The sequence below is a fragment of the Staurois parvus genome, unplaced genomic scaffold (assembly GCF_062004578.1).
Source record: "Staurois parvus isolate SC_StPar_1 unplaced genomic scaffold, SC_StPar_1.0 ptg000270l, whole genome shotgun sequence".
In the NCBI taxonomy this organism is placed as follows: domain Eukaryota; kingdom Metazoa; phylum Chordata; class Amphibia; order Anura; family Ranidae; genus Staurois; species Staurois parvus.
In genome coordinates this window covers 1,503,990-1,530,225 of record NW_028318066.1, presented here as the reverse complement: position 1 = coordinate 1,530,225, position 26,236 = coordinate 1,503,990, and the positions used below count along the sequence as shown (strand labels likewise).

The following is a 26,236-nucleotide window of genomic DNA, read 5'->3' as shown; positions in this document are numbered from 1 at the left end:
CAGAGGTTCACCTTGCAGCAGGACAACGGCCCTAAACATACAGCCAGAGCTACAATGGAATGGTTTAGATCAGGGGTCTCTAAACTTTTTAAACAAAGGGCCAGTTTACTGTCTTTAAGACTTTAGATGGGCAGCACTGTGACCATCGGGATTAGAAAATGTTCCAGCGTCAGTTGGAGTAAACAATGTCCCATCCTTGGTGTAATTGGGAGGAATTGTGCCCCATCATTTGTGTAATTGGGCCCGATTGTTGGTGTCATTGGTAGGAATTGTGCCCCATCATTGGTGTCATTGGTAGGAATTGTGTTCCATCATTGGTGTGATGGGGAGGAATTGTGTCCCGTCACTGATGTAATTGGGAGGAACTGTGCCCCATCACTGGCTTCATTGGGATGAATTGTACCCCATCATTGGGCCTCTTTGTTGGTGTCATTGGGAGGAACTGTGTCCCATTGGTGGTGTCATTGGGAAGAACTGTGCGCCATTGTTGGTGTCATTGGGAGGAACTGTGCCTCATCATTGGTATCATTGGAAGGAATTGTGCCCCATCACTGTTGTCATTGGGAGGAATTGTGCCCCATCATTGGAATCATTGGTAGGAATTGTGCCTCATCATTAGTGCCATTGGGAGGAATTGTGCCCCATCATTGGCATCATTGGTAGGGATTGTGCCCCATCATTAGTGCCATTGGACCCCATTGTTGGTGTCATTGGGAGGAACTGTGCTCCATTGTTAGTGTCATTGGGAGGAACTACTGCCCATAATTGGTGTCATTGGGAGGAACTGTTCCCCATTATGGGTTTCGGTGAATGAAATTGTGCCCCAAGGTCCGGATAAAAGCAGGCAAAGGGCTGCATCCGGCCCCCCGGGCCACAGTTTGGAGACCACTGGTTTAGATCAAAGCATATTCATGCGTTAGAATGGCCCAGTCAAAGTCCAGACCTAAATCCAATTGAGGATCTGTGGCAAGACTTGAAAATTGCTGTTCACAGATGCTCTCCACCCAATCTGACAAAGCTTGAGCTATTTTGCAAAGAAGAATGGGCAAAAATGTCACCCTCTAGATGTGCAAAGCTGGTAGAGACATCCCCAAAAAAACTTGCAGCAGTAATTGCAGCGAAATGTGGTTCTACAAAGTATTGACTCAGGGGGGCTGAATACAAATTCACGCCACAATTTTCAGATATTTATTTGTAAAAAATTTTGTAAACCATTTATCATTTGCCTTCCACTTCACAATTATGTGCCACTTTTTGTTGGTCTATCTCATAAAAACACAATAAAATACCTTTACGTTTTTGGTTGTAACATGACAAAATGTGGAAAATTTCAAGGGGTATGAATACTTTTTCAAGGCACGGTATAACCATATTAGTTACAAAACAGCAAAAATAAATTTCTGCACAAAATTAAAGAAAAAACAAAACAAGCAAAGAGTTCAAACAGGAATGCTGTGAATGTGGCTGTAGAAAATCAGATTAAAATGTAAAATATGACAATTCTAGAATAAATATTTCTTAATCTTTCCAGTTATCAATGTTTAAATTTGATGTTAAAGTGTATGTGAAACCTAAATCTAGTTTTCATTATGTTTAGCATCAAGCCATACTTTACACAGTTAACTTCAAGGGTAGCTCCACTTTCGTGGGAAAGAAATATAGCAAACCAAAATATAATATAGCATATAGAGTATAATTGTGACACAAGTCTCATTGTAATTTAATATTATTTAAAATTGCCTTTCGTTTTCAATCTGCAGCGATATAATTTTCTGCTCAATGCAATATGGAAACCTGGAGGCAATCTGTGCACAATTTGTGTACAGGATGGCCCCCTGAAATGTGATTTCCTGCTTCTGTGATTGGCTAACTGATTTTCCCAGAAGTCTACACTAAGATACAAGTTAGGTTTTAAGCATCCTCTACAACAAATATGTCATTTTTGGCGAGATGTCCTTAAAGGGTTAATCACTTCTAAAGGGATGCTGACCTTGCAGCATTCCTCATTAGAGCACTGCAAGTGCATTTGCTGACCAACAATGAAAAGGTCACTCCCATTCAGAATCAGTAACCAAATAACATAGACAAACAAACAGCTTTTTCTTCAGAGTAGAAATAGGTAGGAATCTGCACAAAGGTTGTTAAAATCTCTGCAATGTACATTGATCACCCAGAAGAGATTGTTTAGTTTTTTTCACAAAAAAAGTGAAGTTAATTTTCCCTGCACTGCCAATCACGGCCATGAATAGAACTGGCTTTGCAGCCACATGAAGGAGTGAAGGAGTGTGCATGGCAGACTGACAACACTGCTGCTAATTGAAAACTAGTGGCTTAGTGTTGTCAGGATCACTAAATTTGAGCACATAATATCCTCAACTTTACAGCCTATTTTCATGTTTATACCTCTACTTGCCTCACAGCAGCAGGCAACCAGAAATGTGAAAATCCACCCCAGGCATAGTTTTCTTTTAAATTTCAAGTGCGTATACAAAAGTTGCCTCACTAATGTGTCCTTCATTGCTGGATCGCTGCGGTGTTATTAAAATAGCTACTATTGTTTATGTTGGATAGAACAGTTCACACTGTAGCTCCAGTTTGTTGCTGACATTAGATCTGTGGCTAATGCTAGTGTCAATTATCCGCCTCCTCCATTCATAGAATGCCTTGTAATGTTGATAACTTTAGTGAATGTGAATATTCTCACAAATTTTTTGACTCATGATGCACATAGGTTATATTGTAATCTTTGAGTTTTGGATGAGAAGCAAGTGCTGAAGGTGCCATAAAGAGGATTAGGTACTAAAAGTACATACTGTGTGTGTTATATGCAGTTACATGCATTTGACCTCAACAATAATGAATGCTGTTAGGATTGAATGGAATTCTAGTTGAGATCCAGATCTGACATTTGTCCCACAAATGCTCTTTTGGTTGAATGGGAATTTGTACCCACACATCCAAAAGTCTGATATACACTATATTGCCAAAAGTATTGGGACGCCTGCCTTTACACGCACATGAACTTTAAAGGCATCCCAGTCTTAGTCTGTAGGGTTCAATATTGAGTTGGCCCACCCTTTGCAGCTATAACAGCTTCAACTCTTCTGGGAAGGCTGTCCACAAGGTTTAGGAGTGTGTCTATGGGAATGTTTCACCATTCTTCCAGACGCACATTTGTGAAGTTAGGCACTGATGTCGGACGAGAAGGCCTGGCTCACAGTCATGTTGGAACAGGAAGGGACCATCCCCAAACTGTTCCCACAAAGTTGGGAGCATGAAATTGTCCAAAATGTCTTGGTATGCTGATGCCTTAAGTGTTCCCTTCACTGGAACTAAGGGATCAAGCCCAACCCCTGAAAAGCAACCCCACACCATAATCACCCCTCCAACAAACTTTACACTTGGCACAATGCAGTTAGGCAAGTACCGTTTTCCTGGCAACCGCCAAACCTAGACATGTCCATCAGATTGGCAGACAGAGAAGTGTAATTTTTCACTCCAGAGAACACATCTCCAATGCTCTAGAGTCCAGTGGCTGCATGCTTTACGCCACTGCATCCAATGCTTTGCATTGAACTTGGTGATGTAAGGCTTGGATGCAGCTGCTCGGCCATGGAAACCCATTCCATGAAGCTCTCTACGCGCTTTTGTTGTGCTAATCTGAAGGCCACACAAAGTTTGGAGGTCTTTAGCTATTGACTCTGCAGACTGTTGGCGACTTCTTCTCACTGTGTACTTCAGCATGCGCTGACCCCACTCTGTCATTTTACGTGGCCTACCACTTCTTGGCTGAGTTGCTGTTGTTCCCAGTTGCTTCCACTTTGTTATAATACCACTAACAATTGACCATGGAATATTTAGTAGCAAGGAAATTTCACGGATGGACTTACTGCACAGGTAGCAACCTATCACGGTATCACGCTTGAATTCACTGAGCTCCTGAGAGTGACCCATTCTTTCACAAATGTTTGTAGAAGCAGTCTGCATGCCTAGATGCTTGATTTTATACACCTGTGGCCATGGAGGTGATTGGAACACCTGAATCTAATGATTTGGAGGGGTGTCCCAGTACGTTTAACAATATAGTGTAGCTGCAAAAGGGGAATTGTGGGGGGAATGTAACCCCACATTAAGTCTATGAAATTGGAATAGAATGTCTAAACAAGCTCATATAGGTGTGATGGTCATGTGTGTAGTGTATATTGTTAGACTATAGTTGTTCTTTCTCATTCTCTCTCTCTTTTTCAATGACTTATCTTAGAATCTCCTGCGGGTACATTTGCAATTCTTATGACCATAACTTAAGCCTTTGATGGGCTGAATCTTGGCCAGTTCAGCAGAGACAATCCAAGATTCGACATGAGCAGGCTGGTTGTACTGAATACAATCCATCAATTGACTGCAGTACAACCAGCCTGTCAGATTTTTTTCATGCGATTACTGCTGGAGGCTATAGCTGCCAACAGTGATCATTGCGTTCTTCCGACAGGGAAGGCTCTCCACAATAGAACACTATTTGCGAGAGGGACTCCTAATGGTGGAAGCAGGGGCGGACTGACAACTCATGGGGCCCCCGGGCAATAGGGGATCATGGGGCTCCTGTGTCCTTGCCCAAACTCAAAAAAGCCTATGAAAAAGGTACCAGGGCATCTCATGGGGCCCCCTACTGACCCCGGGCCCTCGGGCAGTGCCCGAGTTTCCAAATGGTCAGTCCGCCCCTGGGTGGAAGGAAAGAAAATTGAATAATCTATGGGCTGCTTTACTATTGTTCAGTGTAGCTAAATACAATGAAGGATAGGTAATAAGCTCTGCTGCCTCATGGCCATTTAAAAGCTCTGCACTCCATGTTTGCCATAGTTTTTAGGGCAGTTCTGTGTGTTTTAGCAATGGGTTATGGCCTCTAAGGGTTGCTATTTGCCAAGCACCCATATTTCTGTGAACGGTGTCTATGCTCCTACTGATCTACTTTCAAAGAAATTCAAATACAATTTTCTCTAAATTGCACTCATGTATAATACAATCAATAGCCATTTGCTGATCTGCAGTGTTGTCATTGACTGAACTGCCAGTTAGTGTCAGAAAAGGCTGCTTAGAATAATCACAGGGAAGTTACAATATATGAAATTTTACAAGTCTTCTCACCATCAAAGCTATAAATTATATGAGCATGGCAGGTGGTGATAGGCAATAAACAATATACCGGTACATGGCAAGTATGCAAGTCTTTAGCATGGTTTCCTAAATAACCAGTTAAGCTGTCAAGACTTTAAGACCTTGAGGTTAGTGCGCACAATTATCAGCACAGTATAATATAAAGTACATAACTCTATTGTACTGCTCTGCACTATCTAGATGAGCGGTCAGGATGCTCTGAATAAAAAGATTTTTGCTTTGACACAGTACATGTGCAGATAAAATAAGCTCTGCTACCATTTAAAGCAATTATTGCCCACAGCAACCAAAGTACAGAATTGGTAAAGCCCCCTCCCCCCATATAGCCATCCAATGTTTTCAATCTACAGTTTTCACTAAGTAATATCTGGTAATGCTGACATGAAGAACCTTACTTATAACTGTCCTTGTATAGGGTGACAACACACTGCCTTTGTCTTCCAATTCTACTTCTTTTGTTGTCATCCTATGACATGGTCTTCCAACAGAGACTGGCGATTGTTTCAACACACACTATGCATAGTTTAACCACTCAGAGATCTTGTTCATGTAAATTTCTGTTCAGGATTAGAATCACTTTAACCACTTGCCCTCCTGAGGATTTACCTCCCTTCATGACCAGGCCATTTTCTGCGTTACGGCCCTGTGTTACTTTAAATGACAATTGCGCAGTCATGCAACATTGCACCCAAATGACATTTACATCCTTTTTTTCCCATGAATTGAGCTTTCTTTCAGTGGTATATGATTGCCTGTGCGTTTTTTATTTTTTGCGCTATAAGCAAAAAAAGACTGACAATTTAGAGAAAAAAAAATATTTTGGACTTTCTGCCATTAAACATATCCAATAAAAAATTAAAAAAAATCTAATTTTGTCATACCAAAATGTATTCTGCTACATGTCTTTGCTAAAAAAAAATCCCAATACTTGTAAATTAATTGGTTTACATGAAAGTTATAGCGTTTACAAATGGCGGTATAGATAATGGGATTTTGTTTTTCTACTAGCGTTTCTTCTAACGCTACCACCTCCCCCTCACTCCCCCTCTCTGTTGGGGTCCCTCAAGGCTCCGTCCTCGGCCCCTTCTCTTCTCCATCTACACCTCCTCCCTTGGCCAACTCATACACTCTCACGGCTTCAACTACCACCTCTATGCTGACGACACGCAAATCTGTCTCTCGACCCCTCGCCTCACCCCCTCAGTCTCCGCCCGAATCACACACCTACTGAGCGACATATCAGATTGGATGTCGCTCCACTTCCTTAAACTGAACCTCTCCAAAACGGAGCTCCTAGTCTTCCCCCCCAGCCCGTGCACCCCCCCACTGACTTCTCCATCACGTCCAACAATGCCACTATCAGACCCGCCCCGCAGGCCAGAGTACTTGGTGTCATCCTAGACTCCAATCTATCCTTCCAGCCCCAAGTCCAATCGCTGACAAACTCATGCAGACTCCACCTCCGCAACATCGCCAAAATACTCACGTTCCTAACCCCAGAAACCACTAAGCAGCTCATCCACTCCCTCATCATATCACGACTCGACTACTGCAACTCCCTCCTCACTGGCCTGCCTCGCCACAGGCTATCCCCCCTTCAGTCGATCCTGAATACGGCAGCCAGACTCATCCACCTTACCAACCGCTCCGTTTCCGCCACCCCCCTCTGCCAATCCCTCCACTGGCTTCCGATTGCCCAACGGATCAAATTCAAAATCCTAACACTGACGTACAAAGCTGTCCATCATACTGCCCTAAATTACATCACCGACCTAATATCCAATTACCACCCTACACGCACTCTCCGCTCCTCACAAGACCTCCTTCTCTCTAGTTCCCTGGTCTTCTCCTCCCATGCCCACCTCCAGGACTTCTCCAGGGCATCACTCATCCTCTGGAACTCCCCACCCCAATCCATCAGACTATCACCTACTCTCCTCTCCTTTAGGAGCACCCTGAAAACCCATTTCTTCAGGGAAGCCTACCCCACCCCCTGCTAATTCCCGACCTCCTCCATTCTTCCTACCACTCCATCCCCCACAGCTATTTACTCCTGTACCACTATCCCCTCCCTCCTAGATTGTAAGCTCCAAGGAGCAGGGCCCCCTTGTGTATCGCATTGTATTGTTATTGTACTGTCGCATGTTCTGTCTCCCATTGTAATGTACAGCGCTGAGCGAACTGTTGGCGCTTTATAAATACTGTATAATAATAATAATACTAGTAATGGCGGTGATCAGTGACTTTTAACGGGACTGCGGCAGACATTCTGACACTGGGGGGGGAACTAACTTGGTGTCACTGACAACCCCAGTGACACCAATACAGTGATCAGTGCTAAACAAAAGCACTGACACTGTACTAATGGCACTGGGCAGGAAGGGGTTAATGTGAGGGGAAATCAAAGGGTTAACTGTGTGCTGGAAGTGTTTTACTAAGGGGCGAGGGGGGTGTTCTTCACTGTAAGCACACTAATCAGGATGGCTGTACTGTCCACAGCCATCTCGAGCAGTGTGCTTGAGCTGACAGGGAGGAAGATTGTTTGTAAACAAAACAATCTTTCTCCCTGTCAGTGATTGTTGGTAATCACCGGGCTCCGGCGGGTAATTACCAACTGGGACCCGGTGATTGACATCCGTGGCCACGAATGGTGGGGCGGGTAGGGCACGCGTGCAGCCCGCACGTGCCCTCTAACTGGAAATGCAAAATGACGTATATATATATATATATATATATATATATATATATATGTGTGTGTGATTGTGCACACAGGTGCTGCCCTGTAGCAGTATATCTGCTATAGGGTGGTCCCTAAGCGGTTAAAGTGGTCACTGTAAAGAAAGCCCTGAAAAATGCAATGCAGCTATCATGGAAGTGCATGTATGTAGACAGGATATGGTTGCAAGGAGACAGCAGCACTGAGCTGCAATATGGATGAGAGAAGAGGAAAAGCAAGTACAGTATTTTTTATTTTGACAGTTGTTTATAATACACAGCATGTAAATATCATTCAATTAGGGTTTACATCTACATTAAATGTTCACTTTCAGGCCTCAACAGTCTGTTACACGCCATTTGGGTGACCTCCCCCTAACACTTAAAGTGTAACTAAACCCAGGACCCTGCATTCACTATATCTGTTCTCCCGCGGTAGACAGAACATGGAAATGCAATTAGTTTAGTAGATATAAACTGCTAAATACCTTTTCTCATCAGCAGTTAGAGCAGTCTTGTGACTTCTATCACTGTTCAGCAGAGCACTGGTTAAAGCTTGTAGGAGTTTTCTCTAAGAGGATGCAGAACTCCTGAACTCTGTCTGAACAGTGCTGATTGGCCCTGTGCTGATCACATGCACTCTCACAAGAAAAAAAAAAAAGACCTTTCTAGCAATACACACTAAACTGAGCATGTGCAGAATGGCTATGGATTTAGTCCGTCTTATCAGAAGATAACACGTGGACATTTGAAGAAGAGGAGGAGCAGAGAAGACAGGATCAAATAGCCTTTTTGCACAATGCAGAGGATTAACCCCTTAGGTTCCACAATGAGTATAACAAGCATGCTTCACTGCATATACAGACTGATTTTACTGTTGTGGGTTTAGTAACACTTTAAATTTGCCTATCAGCCTATAAATTAGCCCTTAACCAAACCCGTAAAATCAGTCTGCTAACCTAACACTCAGAATAAACGCTTGCATCCCAAAAATGTCTACCATATAGGTGCAGACAGTACCATCACCCAAACCAACAGTCTTGCCCCAAGAATCATCACTGTTGAAATAGTGGTGGCAAAAACTGTCGATCCACTTTGTGGATTTTATTGGGATATAAAAATATAAAATGTAGGTCCCCCAATATGCTGAGCAATACCATATAAAGTGTTTCATATAAAAGACACTTACATTGTTACAATACGTGCCAGCAGCCCTAACTCTGCTTTCCCACTTCCCCCTACTATCACCCCTTACAATGTGAGTACCAGCGGGAAGCCTCAATTGCTTCATATTTATTCACCTCATTTAATGCATTTCACAGAAAATCATCTGTAAGATAAATATGATTAAAAAAAGGCATTTAGAGTGGGCATCCTTCATTAAACATGTCATCCTGCCATCATACGAGACTGCATGCCTAATGTATGAGATTGCCTCTACTGAAATGTGACTGTTCTAAAGTGATGTACACCCACTCTACAGTGAATTAGACTGCATGCTGGTTGATTAGATCTGCATGGAGTACATAGTTATCACTATTATACAGAAAACATCCTTCATTTTTACATTATGTGTGGTTCTAGTTTACACCAGACATCCACAGCCCTTCTCAAATCAAGCATGGTGGCGTAGTGGTTTGCATTCATAGCTTGCAACACTGGGGCCCTTAGTTCTAGACATGTGCGGTTCATTTTGGTCTGAACCAAATTTCGAACTAATTTTGTCGCTATTTGGAGATTCAGATGTATCACAATTCTAAATTACAAACTAATTTAAACAAATCCGAAATAACCAAACGAAATTCGTCCGAAGTTCAATTCGAAAACAAATTCAAATTCAAAAACAAATTAAAAAACAAAATGGAACAAACATTCAAAAACAAATTTAAAGCGGGAAAAGGGGAAGTTCCGTTTTAGGACTGGACCCTCGCTCCCCATTAAGGATTGGCACCTTTGGGGAGGGGGGGGGGAGCAGGTCGCCGAATTTGACAGGTAATTTGACAGGTACCCGCTCCAACTTCTGCGATCTCCTAGGCAATCGGAAGTGGAAGTTGTCCTCCCCCCCTCCCTACCTGTAGTCTTCTGGGACATGTGACAGGTCCCAGAAGATTATGGGACCATTCACAAAGTGCAGCGCTACTTGCACATGTGCAGTGGGTAGTGAAGCCAAAAGCTGTCACAGCCGGGTGCCCACACTGAAAATGTGTGCACCGGGAACTCAGGACGGCTGGTGAAACGGGCTGCGGGGAGGACACCGCTGGATCGAGGGACAGGTAGGTGTCTATTTTTTAAAAGTCAGCAGCTACAGTTGTTGGAAACAAATATTGGTCGAAAACCCAAAAGGGGAAGTTCCATCTTAAGTCTTTGTCCCCCACTCCCCATTAAGGATTGGCACCTTTGGGGAGCGGGTACCCGAAATTGACAGGTACCCGCTCCCACTTCTGCAGCAATCGCCTAAGTGATCGGAAGTGGAAGTTGCCTCCCCCCTCCCTCCCCGTTGTCTTCAGGGACACGCGACAGTTCCCAGAAGACTACGGGGCCATTCACAAAGCACAGCGCTTCTCACGTATGCGCAGTGGGCACCCGGCTGTGAAGCCACAAGCTGTCACAGCCGGGTGCCCACACTGAAGATGCTGGCGCCAGGGAGAGAAGATGGCTGGTGAAACCAGCGGTGGTGAGGACACCACTGGACCAAGGGACAGGTGTCTGTATTTTAAAAGTCAGCAGCTACAGTTTTTGTAGCTGCTGACTTTTTTTTCAGGTGGAACTCCGCTTTAAGTCCTGTATACACAATGAGAATCTTCGATGAATGATCGTCCATTTTTTGCGCCTGCTAGTCTCACATAGAAAGTGAAAAGGTTACTAAAGATACGAAAATTCTCCTACAAAAAATAATTTTGAAAGGATGGCATGTATTGTGTTTGTATTGTATTTTCAGATGACTACTGTACTGAATAAACGAAAATCGTATGATCTGGTATCATACGAGAAAAATGTTTGCGCTTGTCCCTTCGGATATTGTCGCACGAATTGTCATGATCAACTGTCGAAAGTTGTGTACTAACGATCCAATTATCGGACGATCAGTCCTTGTATGAAAATATTCAGACGATTCTCTTATCATGTGTATGTGGCATTAAGTTGGCCATACACATGTAGATTTTCGGCTGAGAATATTCAGAAAAAGAGTCAAACGAACATTCGATGAATAGACGAACGTCATTCAAAAATTGTCTTTTGCTTTTAACATTCGATTTTCCAATTAATGTAATTTCTGAACAATCACCACATACACTGGCCAAAAACTATTTTGATCGAGAAAGGTTTTCCTTCCTGACTCTTTCCGTCACTGCTGTCGAAAACAAGCATCAATATGACCCCACTAACGGTTAGAAAATCAAACGAATATTCTTGAAATTAATATTCTCAGACGAAAATCTACACGTGTATGGCCAGCTTTACTTTTCAAATTTGGTCGAAATGTTTTTCAATTGAATTCAAATATGAATTACTGAAACAAATCCCAAAAACAAATTGAACGAATTTACCAAATCCAACTACACATTTGTTAGATTTCGAAAGAAAACACATTTTTTCGTTTTGCACGTCTACTCCGTTCAAATCCCAGTCAGAACACTACTTGAATGGAGTTTGCATTATTCTTTGTGTACATACCTGGGTTCCTCCCACACTCTGAAAACATCCTGGTAGGGTAAGTGGTCCTAGTAGAGGGGGTACTAAGTATGTGTTGAGAGGCATGCCTGGGAGGCTGATCCCAGGAGTAAAGGAGGAAAACGAAAAGAATTGAGCACAGAGAGGCCACTCCAGGTGGATGCATGTGAACAGTTGATCATGAGCTCACCACTGCTGCCTTGTTAATCATTTGCATGATGAAGAGAACTGAAAAGAATAGGCTCTGTGGAAAATGCTCTTAGGGCTCATGTACACTGCAGCTGGTAAACTCACATTTAGGAGCTGTTCAGCGTTTTTTTCAGCAGCCCCTGAACTCACCCTAATGTTTTCCTATGTGTCCATGTACAAATCTACGTTTACAGTCATTTACAAGCAGTTGAGTTTACAGTCATTTTTTTAAACGCAACAAACTTGCGTTCAGATGTCGATTCTATCAGCGTTTCAAATGCAAAACGTGGCTAAACGCGGCATTTATAAGCGTTTGAGTTTGAAATTTTTTTTTCAGCTCTTCCAGTTCCTGATGCTGTCCAGAACCTTTTTGCATCATGAAAAATGCATGCAAAGTGTTTTCAAGGTACTCAGATGGAAAAAACACTGAACACAGGATGTTCCTACCAAGCTTGTCACACATTGTAATGACCCATTCACACCTCAGAGCTCTCCCACCCTTGGAAACAAAAGATATGTTAATGCTCATTCACACCTCAAATTCCTCATGAAGACCCCCTGCCAGGTGGCCCTTATGCTGACACCATGTGATTCAAAGCCGACAGGAGCATTATCCGATCTCAGCTCCCTTCAGAGAGGACAGGCCGTCCTTTGGAGTCACACTGTTCACTTCACGCTGGTCAAATTTTATTATATTTGCTACTTTATCTCACTTAATAAAGATGCACCTTCATCAGTGCTTGACTGAGAGCATTTTCCACAGTGCCTCTTCTTTTCAGTTCTGATCACAGGAGTGACTGATCAGCCTCATGTCATTAATGGTGTCCTAATGAATGGGGAAGGCTTGAGCACTAGAGAAAGACTCTAAAAAACAGGGTCAAGTGGTGTCCAGGAGCACACGGCCTGGCTGGAAGAAGATAATATCAGGTATTAGTAGCAATGTGGCTAATAAAGGGTATGAATATGTCGGGTTATAAACGTTTCTGAAAAAAAGCATCTTGGATTTGTCATTAGTGCAGCTCAGAGAGCTTGTTTATGTAAATTTCAGTGAAGGTTTAGAATCACTTTAACCACTTTCCCTTCAGAGGATTTACCTCGTTTCTGGACCAGGCCATTTTTTGCGTTACTTTAACTGACAATTGCGCGGTCATGCAACGCCGCACCCGGATGAAATTTATGTCCTTTTTTCCCCACGAATTGAGCTTTCTTTTGGTGGTATTTGATTGCCTGTGCGTTTTTATTTTCTGCACTATAAGCAAAAAAAGACTGACAATTTTGAGAAAAAAACAATATTTTGGACTTTTTGCTATTAAACATGTCCAGTAAAAAAAAATGCAAAAAAATGTCCAGTAAAAAAATGTATTCTGCTACATGTCTTTGCTAATAAAAATCCCAATACGTGCAAAATAATTGGTTTACGTGAAAGTTATAGCGTTTACAAATGCCGATATAGATAATGGGATTTTTTTTCCCTACTAGTTTCACGTGACTCATAGTGACTGTCATATTCCTTTAAGTGTTTTCTATATTTTGTTTCTGCTCCTCCCTTTCCTTTGGTTTAGTATTGCAGCTCTAGTCTCATGTCATGGAGCAGGAAACATTATGATCTTTTGACCTATCGAATGTTCATTGTTGTAAGATTCTCTCAGTTTATGGTATAAACTTCACAAGATCTACAAGGTGTCTTATCGATTGAGTCACTGACTGTGGCATCCAACTGAGGTTGAAGTTATCGCTATCTCATCACAACTGTAAGTTACAGAGATCACACTATCAATGCTTAGATTGGAGAGACAGAACAGGCTGTGATCAGCGACATTTAGCGGGACTGAGGCGGGCATTCTGAAACTGGGGGGGAACTAACTTGGTATCACTGACATTCCCAGTGACACCAATACAGTGATCAGTGCTAAAAAAACAGCACTGACACTGTACTATTGACACTGGGCAGGAAGGGGTAAATGTGAGGGGCGATCAAAGGGTTGACTGTGTGTAGGGAGTGTTTTACTAGGGGGCTGGGGGGTGTGCGCTTCACTGTAAGCACACTGCTCGGGGTGGCTGTGCTGGCACTGGCAGATAATCACTGGCTGGGATTCAGTGATTAGCATCCACAGCTGCGAATGGCAGCGTGGCTAGGGTGCACACGCAGCTCGCGTACACCCCCTACCCAGAAATCAGAATCACGTATATATATGTGATTTTGCGCACCCGTGCTGCTGTGTAGCAGTATATCTGCTATATGGCAGCGGGGAAGCGGTTAATCCAGTTAAGGTCTTGTTTGTTAAGCATACACCTGTACAAGGACTGTGTTTGCCTAAACGGGCATGTATAGGTATTCCGCACATCACCGTGTTGGCAGCCCCATTCAGGTAAGTCGTGCCAGGAAATCATACCACCCACATGGAAGGTGAACTTCTTACCAGAGACACATAGAGATCATGAAGTGCATAGAAGCATAGCATGCCTCTATCCTTTGAGACACTGTTTACAGTGAAACGCGTTAGGGCAGGGCCAAACACGTGACGATATTATGCATGCTGGTGGAATTCCGTGATGCTTGTTTGTTATATGCTTGTGATTGTCTTCGTATTGTATGTACATTACCATATTAACAGCCCTTGGTTTTAACATACTGCACTATGGTGGTCCCTTCTTGTTTGTACCTCCTTTGTGCTGCGCACACTTATCACACAGGATCGTATCTAGATGGAGTGTTGTGTCTGAATATTTTGTGCTTTGCAAGATGATCTCTATGTGGGATCAGTGTCTCCAGTAAAGAGTTCACCTTACATGTGGGTGGTGTTATTTCCTGGCACCCTCTATGGGATGGCAGATGGAATAAACCTCCAGACAAAAAACAAATGAACACCAACTTGGCTGAATAATGGCCTTGTTTATTGGTTTTCACAGATTATAAATATAACTTTTATTTAAAAAAACCATAAATATTTTAAAAAACAGAACCACATCAGCCCAGTCATTAAGGCTCGAGCTGTAATTTCATTTAAATTGTTTTTAAATTAATCTTTCTACCAGTCCCCGTGCAACTTATTTTTTGAAAGGGACCCACCACATAATCAGGCCGCAACGAGGAAGGGAGGGTGGGGTGCTCCAAACTCCTCTGGTGACTGGCATGGAGCCCTCAAGGGCTCTTCTTTATATAGGGGTTCTTGGGATTTCTAGAATGTTTTGGGGGGTCAGGTGACCATATTTGACCAACCCTGATTGAGCCCCCCAGAACTAAATCAGGTGACCCCTTCTGACCAATCACATAACCGCCCATTAAATTTAATCAATGGGGGGGTTAGAAATGTATCCGCCACCATCCCATGAGGAAAAATGGGGGAATGGAAACCGTCCATTTTTCCCCTCTTTTCCTTACATTCCAGCAGCACTGAATGCTCTACATCTTACACTTTGTAGTGTGTATTCTTTTCCTTTGGGATTTTCCATCTTGATTTTGGACTGTTCATCAGGATATTTATTCATCTGTATGGGTATTTTGTACATTTGGTTGCTTTATTCATCTTCAACTTTGCAGTATTTATACATTTAACTTTTGTCCATATGAACATTTGTCCATCTGTACACATATACACTTTTTAAAATGTTTTTTCTACTTTGAGACTGGAGTACTGCTAGCTTATTATTGTCCATACACACATTTGTCTGCCTGTACAGATATATACTCTTCTAGGTTTATTTTTATTTTATTGAAAGTTGAGTAAGGTATTTTGGCACAACCTTGTTTGTGATGTTATCTTTATATTTATTTAGGATATTGCCTATATTGAGCTCACATTATCTATTTTCTCTATAATAATATGGTTTGATATAATTATATTATATGCACAAATGTACTTTGGAATTTTTAGGAGACAGCGCACCCCCTTTTTTTGAAGTAGTTGTTTTACATCTAGTAGCTAGATTGTGTAGTGGATGCAGCAGTCTTTATTTATTTTCTATTTTTACTAGAGCAAGGACATTATTTTTGTTTGTTTTAAGAGTTCAAGGAATGTTGATTAAATAACTTTTGTTTTTTTTGCCTAATACATAATTAGCAAAATAGTTTAACATTTGATTTCACGCTGGGGGTGGTCACAATACCAGGTAACTACAGGTGTATAGAAAGCTGGATATTAGCACAGAAATGCAAAATGCTATCATATTCTTCTTTTCCCCATAGCAATAAAATGTACTCAACATGGATGGTGAATTTGACAATAACCACTCACAACTTCTTTCACATTACACATAAAATATCCTGGTGGGTATTATTAGCTATAGCAACCTAGACCCTAAGGACCCATTTACATGTGTATGTGTTCTGTCATGTGTGTTGTGCATGATACTTCAACGTCCATACACAATGCACCTGCGCTACTGCAAAACACAAAGCACGATGTGCATTACTGGGCTCTGTTGGGAGAAAAATCAGAGCAGGTGCAACGTTTCCCATGTTGGGACCCATTTAAAATAAATAGGCTGGGGTTAATTCTGATACGCATTTGTTAACACAGAGCAAAGTATAATGAAGAGGTTCTATACAATAAATGACATTGCAGTCCTCTCAACATCTCAAACTATTGTCATTTTTCTGCTGCTGTACTGTAGATATTCTATATTTGGAATCTAAAAATTCTAAGATTATAAAGTTTAACTTAAATATTAGTCTACTGTGAGGAATTGCATCAACTTTAACAATCTCCTAATGACTAGAAAACCACATTTAGAGAGTCACGATTAATGAAAGATCTAAGGTTATACGTGATGTTTTATTTATTTTTATAGTTAGATTTCCTTGGATTTTGTATCAATAAAAGTACTTTGAAGCTGAGTGTGCCCTGTGTATTGGAATTCATTATGAGCAGCAACATTGGAAAGTGTGCTTCATGTTAGGTATGTAGCTTAAAGGTATAATCACCTTTTTTACAAGTCTTATAAATGCACCCACATTAATAAAATAAAAATGTGTGAAATGTGATCATGTTACACCAAAACATGCTTATAACATGAAAAACATGGTAACCTTAGGCTAAGCTTGGAATGCCGCTCAAAGCCAGGGATTCTATTCCCATGATCCTCAGGTAAAGGGGTGCAGGCTGTCAATATCCCCATCCAGAGTAATGTGTGCAGTGAATAGAAGAAGTGCTGCTCTACCAACCAGCCACCATGACATGTGAGTGAGTATCAGTTTCAGTCTAAATGTCTCCACCAAGAAGCCCCTTCTGATACGTTTCTGCCCCGATCATGTTCTAATAACAACGCCTATGAGATAAAACAGCTGGTCAATTGTCAAACAAGATATATAGTCTATGTTCTGATCTCCATCCAATGTAATATCCATTATATAGGCCGTACAACCAGACGTCTTTGTGACAGATTACGGGATCATATCTCAAATAAACACCAATAAAGATACAAACATTGCTAGACATTTTAGATTCCAGCACCAATCCAATTTACAATCCCTTAGGATTAAAATTGTGGAATGAGTTGATCCCCCCTCTAGAGGTGGAGATTGCTTTTCCCTTTTATTTAAAAGGGAGGTTTACTGCATTTTTAAACTTAAAACCCGTATTTCTAAAGGTCTAATTATGAATAGGACATTACCCATTTTTATGAGTAATGCTATTTTTCTCTTCCCCTTTCCCTCCCACTCCTTTTCCCTTCTCCTCTCCCCCCCTCCTTATGTCTCTTCCCTTCCTCCCCCCTCCCCTTTTTCCTCCCCCCCCCCATTCCCCCATCCTTTATCCTCCTCTTTCTCCTCCCCCTTCCCATCCATTTCTCTCCCCTCTTACTTTTTCTTTCCCCACATTGCCTGGCTTCTTGATGGAGACATGTAGGCTGAAGCCATTTCTCATTCACTTGTCATGGTACCTGGCTGGGAGAGTGCCGCTTCTTATATTTATTGGAACATGGTAAGACTAATTATTTAATGTTTGCGAAGACCTACCTGAATTGGTGATTCTCATGTATAAGAAGCAACATAAAACCCACTAGAATTTACAATAACCTGTATTCTTCAACAAGGCTGGTTTGTGAAAAAAAAGTGATCCCTTAGTTTTTCTTTTATTAGGGCCCATAATGTATTAACTCCATCTGTCACCAGATGCTGGTGTGTTCCCAGATCTATCCAATTGACATTTTGAAGGTGTCTCATTTTTACAATACACAGCTGCATGAGGAGTGAAACTACATAGCTGTTTTTTATGGTCTCTGCTAAGGGTACATATTTAGTCTGGCCAATCTTTCTAATGAAGTCTTCAGGAGATGTACAACAAAATAGTGTGTGATTTAACCCAATGGCCTCCACCATAAACAAAAATAACTAGTTTTAGGTGGCCTGATTCTCTGTTAATAGACCACTGAGTAAACGACTGCAAGAAAATAATTTAAAATTTCTATGATATGTTTTTTTTTGCATGTTGCTTCCTTTCATCATCAGACGAGACTGGGAGTTCTCTATTTAATGACACTTATTCTGATTTTAGTTCTTTTATGTTACATTTTTGTTGACAAAGTTTCTTCTGAAACAGCTCTTTACACAACAAAGCGCAGCACAGGTTGTTGTGAACATACAATATAGATGTACTGTATATAAATTGTATTGTATAAATGAGTGGGTAGATGTAAGCTGACTTTTGTTTGCCTACATCTGCCCTCCTCTGGGTCTGTCCAGGTCTGTTGGACCAAATGGAAAAAGTTTGCATTTGGGTCCACTTACTGACCGGAGGATTGGAGGTTGGCAGGTATACGTGATCACAAGTAAGCTTACATCCTTCCACCTAAAGGGATTACATGAGCCCATTTTTCTGGAGTTAAAGTGACGTGGATATCAGAAATGTTACATATGTACCATTCTAATCCAACTCAGCAAGGAAACAGTGTAGGATTCCTTATGGAGTCTGACACCACCCATGTGAAAGGGGCTTTACTAAATTTACCATTTTTTATAGGTTCCTGAAAGTATATGTTAAACCTTGAAATGTTCGGAAAACACTACCTGTAGAGCTCAGTACTGAAATTTTGTTTTCAGATGTTCATACTGTGCCAATCCACTGGACCCCAGTTAGGTATGAGAGAGATAGATAGATAGATAGATAGATAGATAGATAAAGAGAAAAAAAGGAGAGAGCACACACCATATAAAACTCTAAGGGTTTGTGCCTATGCTTGCTTTCAGGGCAAGCTTTCAGGCTGTATCCTCTTCTTCAAGGTACAAGCAGTGCTGACCTTCAAGAAGGGGCTACACCATGTAAGCTTGTCCTGAAAATCTGAATGTTAGTGCAAATAAAAAAGTATCACAGACAGTACTCAATTGTTTTTGCTGCAAGTGCACTAATATGACTACTGTCACTTGCAGCTTACTTTGAAACCCCGTAAGACCAATCTGAAATCATGACTATCAAGCAACATACACATAAAAGGTATTAGTTAAGATACTTTGCCTCCTTAATCACTGGATAACACACTTTAGCACATTTAGTTGGTAGGGAAAGGCCACAGTTTTACTGAATTCAGAGCACACATATGCAAACAAATTGTAAAACCACCAAAATCAAGGGTAAAGACTGCGCCAGCTGCGAAGCTGTGCAGCACTCAGTTATCTTAACATAGCAAGCACCTGTTCTAAGCATGAATTAAGAACAGCTATCAACAATCCACAGCGCACTAAACACAATAATCAGATACACGTTGGCCATTGGCAAGGTAATCCCTGCCCATTAAGCTATGAAAATTTTGTAATTAAGTTGTGGTGGTGGAGGAAGCTGGATTAGGTACCCACCCCCTTGAGCTCAGGAACTAGTCCCACCTGTCCCAAACCCAGCTTGTAGGATAACCATTAGCATATAACTTGCACCTGTAGGAAGCAGCAGTATAATCAGAAGTGACATACTTATCTTATGCCATATTTCCATCAGTCACAAGCCTCTTTTTCATATCGTTCAAAAGTCCATTCATTCGGAGTTCACTAACAGGTCCATCATTTGACCTTTTTTAGGCTGCACAGACTTTTATGGAATGAAAAGCAGTTCTGACATGAACAAAAGCTCATGACACTGGCCATATTCCTGCTGCAGTGGGTTATAGTGCTGATGGCATGTGGTGGTTTCCTTTTTCTCATGGTTAATTGAGGACTGGGAGTGGTGGTATACATTTCACAATGGTATGGCAGTCTAAATGACTGCATAATATAGTTGTTGGAAACTTGCATATTTCTGAGCTGCATTGGAGTATAGCGCTATCCTCACCAAAACAATTTGGACTTGAAAGCTTCTACTGTTAAAATGTTGCCATCACCCATACAGATTGAAGACAGCCAATATAAACTATCAAGGAATCTTTTAGACACAGAGATTATCCTAGACAAAGAGAAACTAATTTGCAGTTTACCAAACAGGAGCAATGTTAGAAGCAGTAATGCAAAACAGATTCATGATGACAAGAAGACATTCTCACATTCCATGAAAGCTACACAAACATGGACTCTTTACAGTAATGGCTCTGTGACTCAATAAGGGTAACATGTGGCTGCATAGCACAGTCTCAATAATACTATCACAGACAGTCTAGCTGTGAATCACTACTTCAGTAAAACTTTACAGAATACAAACAGTTATAGTACTTGCTATTATCGTGATAAACAGTGTCCCTTACAGTCCAACAAAGCTCTGATAACAGGTGGACAGCTGAAGGATCCAAAGCCCGAGGGCAGAGCACCATTCCACTATTAGGCTTCTATGTAGCCTTTGAAAGTAGAAGGTCTCATCTGGCTACAACAGCCTTTTGCAAACAGGGTGCCCAGGCACCCTGGGGTGCCTTGACGTTTCTTCAGGGGTGCCTTGGAAAAATGCCTAAAAATTGCCCAAAAATTGTATACAAGCCAGCAGGTGGATCAAGTCTGCCTTTTAGTTACACAAAGCCATACGTTTTCATTGTGCACCATTACAGCCTTCTAGCCACCAGCATCCTAACAACCAATGACACCATCAGTTGATATGAAGGATGTCAATTGCCTGCACGGCATCCTTGTTTGACCCTCCCCTGCCCCTCTCTGTCAGTAATGGGGTCAAATTATCTGAGTGATAGAGAGAAACTGAGAGAGAAGAGAAGCATTGGAATACTATTCAGTATCAGTGTGAAAGTGTATTTGCTTTGTAAGAATAAATCCCCTCTAACGTTGGGTGTCCAACATGTGTAGATGTTGCTGCATTAAGTAAAACTATAAGAATAGATTCTTACATTTTAGAATGGGGTGCCTTAAGACTGTCCATAATTTTAAAGGGTGCCTTAAGATTGTTCATAACTTTAAAGGGTGCCTTGACTGAAAAAAGGTTGAGAAACATTGGGCTACACATCACTTGTCCAACCTCATCAGGTGTGGCCTTTCTGAGTTGCTGAGGGAAAGAGAAACTTATCTTTGATATGCATGTTCAGGAACCCAGAGAGCTGGGTGAAAAGAAATTGAAGGGGTGTGAGCCTGCATTTGCACATGGTGAGCACTCCACTAAGTTATCGCACTTTTACAAGTGCCTGTGTAACATCACTATTTACTAGCAAAATGATAGCCATAACATTGACTGAAGTGAAGCTCTACCGTACGGCAATTCACAAGATACAATCCATGCCTCCTGGGCTGCTCTTCCTTTGCTGAAGTATCGTACACTACATTTTTCTGATGTTAGCATATTCAATCAGAGCCTTGGAAATCCGATTCACTCTGCTCATATAAATCCGGGGAAAAGAAAATCAGGTGGCTGCTCTTTTCATAAGGGGCTCCTGGCATCTGGACTAAGTTCTTTAATCAAAACAAATCAGACATTTGACTCAAGAGCTCCAGGCAATTGACAAAATATGTGAAATGCAAACCTTTAGCTTTTGTCTACTCTTCTATATTGAATGCACTGTTTGGAAGAAAAATGTACGTGTTGGTTTTGGGCCTGTCCAAAAAGCAAAGCCCGCACCAGAACACATCTGGCATCTATAAAATGCAGACAAAATACTAATTATTACACAAAATCCAATTATTTCTAACAGAGCCCCCTGCCAAACCTTTGATTGGAACTATCAGGTGTTGGAAAGTAGATTATAATTTTAAGTGCAGCCCGCAAATCCCAAAAACAAACACCAAGTGGTCATAACATACAATGTCAGTTTTGCTGGTGTTTTTTTTAGCCAATAAATCTTTAAAGCCAGTTTCAAATTCAGCCCCCCTGTCAATTAATTTTTTTTTCTGCATCCTGTTGGGAAGATTCCTCCTTATTTCTTACTCACAGTAGTAAGTAAAAGAAGATTTTTACAAATCAAGGGGTATCCCTTCTTAGACAGCTGTCACCAGAACAAGAAGCCTTTCTTTTTTTTCTCCTGGGACAACGTTTGGATTTTCCATCACTTCCTGTACAATAATGGTACAGGTACCAGGGATAATGAAGATAGGGCCAGTAGAGAGGAGGGTCTCCCCAGAGATGACAGAGTGACAGACAGAAATAAAACCTGATTGAGATTCCAAACCCTCACCACTCTTGCAAGATGATGGTTCCTGTAGAAATGTTCTCTCTGGTGATGCTCTTCACAGTGCTGAAGTTCCTGTGCTGCATGGGTTTATGGCTTTGGGTCTAACAGTGAAGTACAATGAAAACAGCCTCAACAGCTGCCCAACACTTTCTGTCCTCTGTACAGATGTACTCTTGCTAAATGTCTTCGCATTGCTTTCACAGAAGGCAACACATTCTCTGTATGGGGGAGTATCCTATCATTCATCCGCTTCTCCCCTATTCAAAGAATGTGTTGCATTGTATTCACAGAAAGTAAAGTCAATGGAGGAGAGGAAGAGGGTGGGTGACCAACAGGAGCCTCTACAATGTACTTCAATGTTAATTGGACATACACTATCAAAATGTCATTTGAAAACTTTTGTGTTAGGAATGCTTGGTTTATTTTCTAATATTAGCGTGAAAAAATCAAAATTTGTTTTTACCAGAGTGATGAGGAAATTTGAAGGAGCAGCATGGGAAATTGGTCTTGAATGGACACATTTCTAACTGTGAATGTTTTTGTTTTTTATTTTCATTCACTCCAATACGGAATGTTAAAAATCAACCTTTTTTTAAATACTTTTGAACAACATTTGTCAAGTCATCAAATGTACTGAAAATGTTCTTATGAATATGCATTAAAATATCTACTAGTTTATGGCCAGCTTTAGACCTAAAGCTATTAACCACCACAACGTTGGACTTGACATCACTAGAAAGACATTTTTTCACAGGAACCATCACCCTCCAGGACAAGGGACATACTGTACTTCATTACAAAAATTTAAACTAAACCTTATTTTTAAAAAAATAGCTTTCCATGTGCTTTAATGTAAACTATTTTTACTATATATATATATATATATATATATATATATATATATATATATTTGAATTTACCACAAGACCCTCAGAATTAATTTTGTAAAAAAAAATCTTTGTCCAACAGTGGAGTCATGTTTTCAGCCAACAAAATGGCTGCCTTTGCTGTGTCTGGGTCACTTTAAGATATTTGCATGTCCAGTGATGAACAGCTCCAATCATGTTTTCAGTGAAACCCTTCTTTGCTATGGGGGCAACAAGGTGAATATATAGGTGAGTAGAGTAATAGTACCAATGAGTATTGTAGGAGGCAGAGACAGGAGATATGAATTGCATCAAGTATTATAAAAAGTAAGTAAACAGGTGGAAGGAAATATTTGATTGCTGTACAAAGGAATACTTTTCAAAGCAAAGAAAGGAGATGAAAAAGAGTTATTTATATTTTGCTCTCAGCTCCCGGGATAAATGATTCATGGAACATTCATCTATTTCTTTCATCCGTCCTTCAGACTCTGCTACCTTTGGGTATATAATCACATTTCACGCTTTGCCAACGCAACCCAGAGCTCTAGGGACAAATGTAGACAGACTGAATATTTGGTGGAGGTGTTTGATATTTGTTTGCATGCAATAATACCCATACACATTTTATGAGGACAGCTACTGGATGACAGAATTGGAAGAGGTTAGATTTGATCAGATTTCAATACATACACATTCCAAAATAGAGAAGAATGCTTAGGTAGACCTGCAGCTTTGGAAAAAGCCTTCTGAATTAATGAGAACATCCTGTCACAAGAGCTTATGCTTGAATTCTGCATGCAAAGCACAGCTTGATTAATGACTTCTCCATTACTTGGCAGAGGGAATATTGACAGGTGGAGTGCAAGCAGGAGAGTAGAACAGTACTATAATAAAACATTCCATAATAAATGATGGAAATAAAAAACATATGTGAAATCAAGTCTGTCCAACCACACATCCTCTCAGGTACCCAGGCATCTTTAACTCCCCGAGCACATATACATGATGATTAAAGAGCCTCTTACCAACTGACATTCTTTTCCTAATTCCCAATCACATACACAAGCTAGGGAAGAAAGACCAATTTAAAACACAAACTGAAAAAGTTCCAGCCATATATAGGCTCCTCAAGTGCAGGAACCTATACCTATTACATACAGCATTCAGATAGAATGGTTTAACACAGTAAAATCCCCACTACTTCCCCATTTTACAAAGCCAGGGCTATATCCACATTTAAAAGCACAGCCACTTCTAAGCTTCAATAAGAAGGAATACTGATACTGACACACACTTGTTATAATCTTGGACAATACAAACCAACATATGATATGATTAAAATGCATAAGCAGATATTATCTTCAGTGAAAACCAGTTAGAATCAGTAGTTTCAAAGAATCAGACAGCTACAATGATATGCAAATATTGACTTTCTTATAAAGTCAACCCTTGGCTTCCCCTTCTTACCCCCACTCTCCTCCTATTTGGTATCCTATCACAAAGGACAAAAAAAAGGCTTGGGAGTTGGGAGGGCACCACCACTTTTACAGGATATTGGAGATTTTCAATGATCCTAGTTACTGTTTAAAAAAAAACTAACTTCTGCTTATATATTTTTCCTACTGTATGCTGAATTTTAAATGGGCAAGGTTTATTAAAGGTTTGTTTTAAAGCTAAGCTAAATCTGCCAAGCATGAAGATGGAGCTCACAGTTATATGCCCCAGCCACCTCCATTCAAAGTAAAACCAAGATCTTTTAAATCGATAGATACATGAAAGCTTGACATTTTTAATCTAGAAGGCAGACATTGACAAATCAAGGTTTCCACTACTGACTACTGGAACTTAGCAAAAATGGGGCTGTGGTGTCCAAAACAAATGGTGCCCCTGGCTTCACAGTCCTGGCACTCACATGTGTCAAATCCCTGACCACATCCAAAATGTTTTAAACCCAGGATCACCAAAACTACAACTGATAAAAGCCACTTTTAGCATCTAGAATATTATCAACTCCAGAATACAAAGCCCCCATCAATCCCAGACTCTGGGGAGAAGGACACTGTCAAAAGATGGACCTATACTAGAATGCAGTCCCATGTACCACAATGAGGACCACAGACTTGTAAAATAGAGTCAAAATAACATTTGTACTTTTCCTGCTGCTATTCCACAAGCCTTTTCTCATACACATCACATAACTGGCTCTTGCAGGAACACACTTGCTATGTGAAGGTGCTGGTGGAGAATATTTTGGGAATGTCATTGTTGTAATCCCTAAGGTTTTCATATTCAAGTAGTTAAAATAAACAGAGAGGGATGTTTTGCAAATCCTTAGCCATGCATGTAACCTGCCCACATCAGGATCCTCTCTGTGCGTTCGTTCATCCTGGCAGAATTAACCAGAACAGTCCCAAAAATACTAAGTTCTAAAACTAATTCAGTGTAAGAAATTCCTCTGGTTGTGTAGATAGCAGTGTGGTAGGTTCAGATCCTTTGCAGAGAGGTCTTACCTGTGGGATGCACATGAACACATCTTCAGCAGCGCTGCCCGGACACACTGGCAGCAATGTACAGCGCAGAGCTCACTGACTCCAGTCTAATGATAGAGCTCCGAATATTCCTCATCACATACAGGAGAACGGCCACTCCTTCCATCTACACACCGATGAGTCACAGCACACGATGGGAGAAGGCAGTTCTCATTAACCCTCTCTCCACTATCTATGCCAGGAATGCAGGGAAGAAGCTATGGGTCGGCTTGTTGGCAGGGTGCTGAAATCAAATGACAGCTATTAGCATCCTTATTAATTATTATCCAGGCTGAGAATTTTTGGCCAGCTAATATAAATCCTCAACTATTCATCTAATGTTGGCCACACACTTATTAATATGAGCACACGTGCAGTCATTCCAGTCTGAATAGTTTGTGAGTTTTGCTAAACAGATAACAGAAGTATTTATTAAAGGTCCTTATATAGCGCAGTCAATTTACATTTACATGACCCGCTCCAAGAAAGGTAAGTTGTGAAGAAAGCCGACGATCCCCGCAGGATGGATAGGATCTGCGGATTGAGCATAATGGATCGGAGTCTGATACACACACA

General features: G+C 41.1%; 1 protein-coding gene across 3 annotated transcripts in view; it reads right to left on the bottom strand.

The window, feature by feature from the left end:
- SPHKAP (SPHK1 interactor, AKAP domain containing) overlaps positions 1-25,740 on the bottom strand; it is a 282,064-nt gene extending 256,324 nt beyond the window's left edge. For 2 of the 3 annotated variants that reach the window (XM_089681534.1, XM_089681536.1), the window contains exon 1: positions 25,643-25,726. In XM_089681534.1, the coding sequence (XP_089537660.1) occupies positions 25,643-25,665 (23 nt within the window). In that variant the 5' untranslated portion in view covers positions 25,666-25,726. Of the gene's footprint in view, positions 1-25,642 lie in introns of all 3 variants that reach the window. The other variant, XM_089681535.1, reaches the window with a different exon arrangement.
- Between the last annotated feature and the right edge of the window lie 496 nt (positions 25,741-26,236).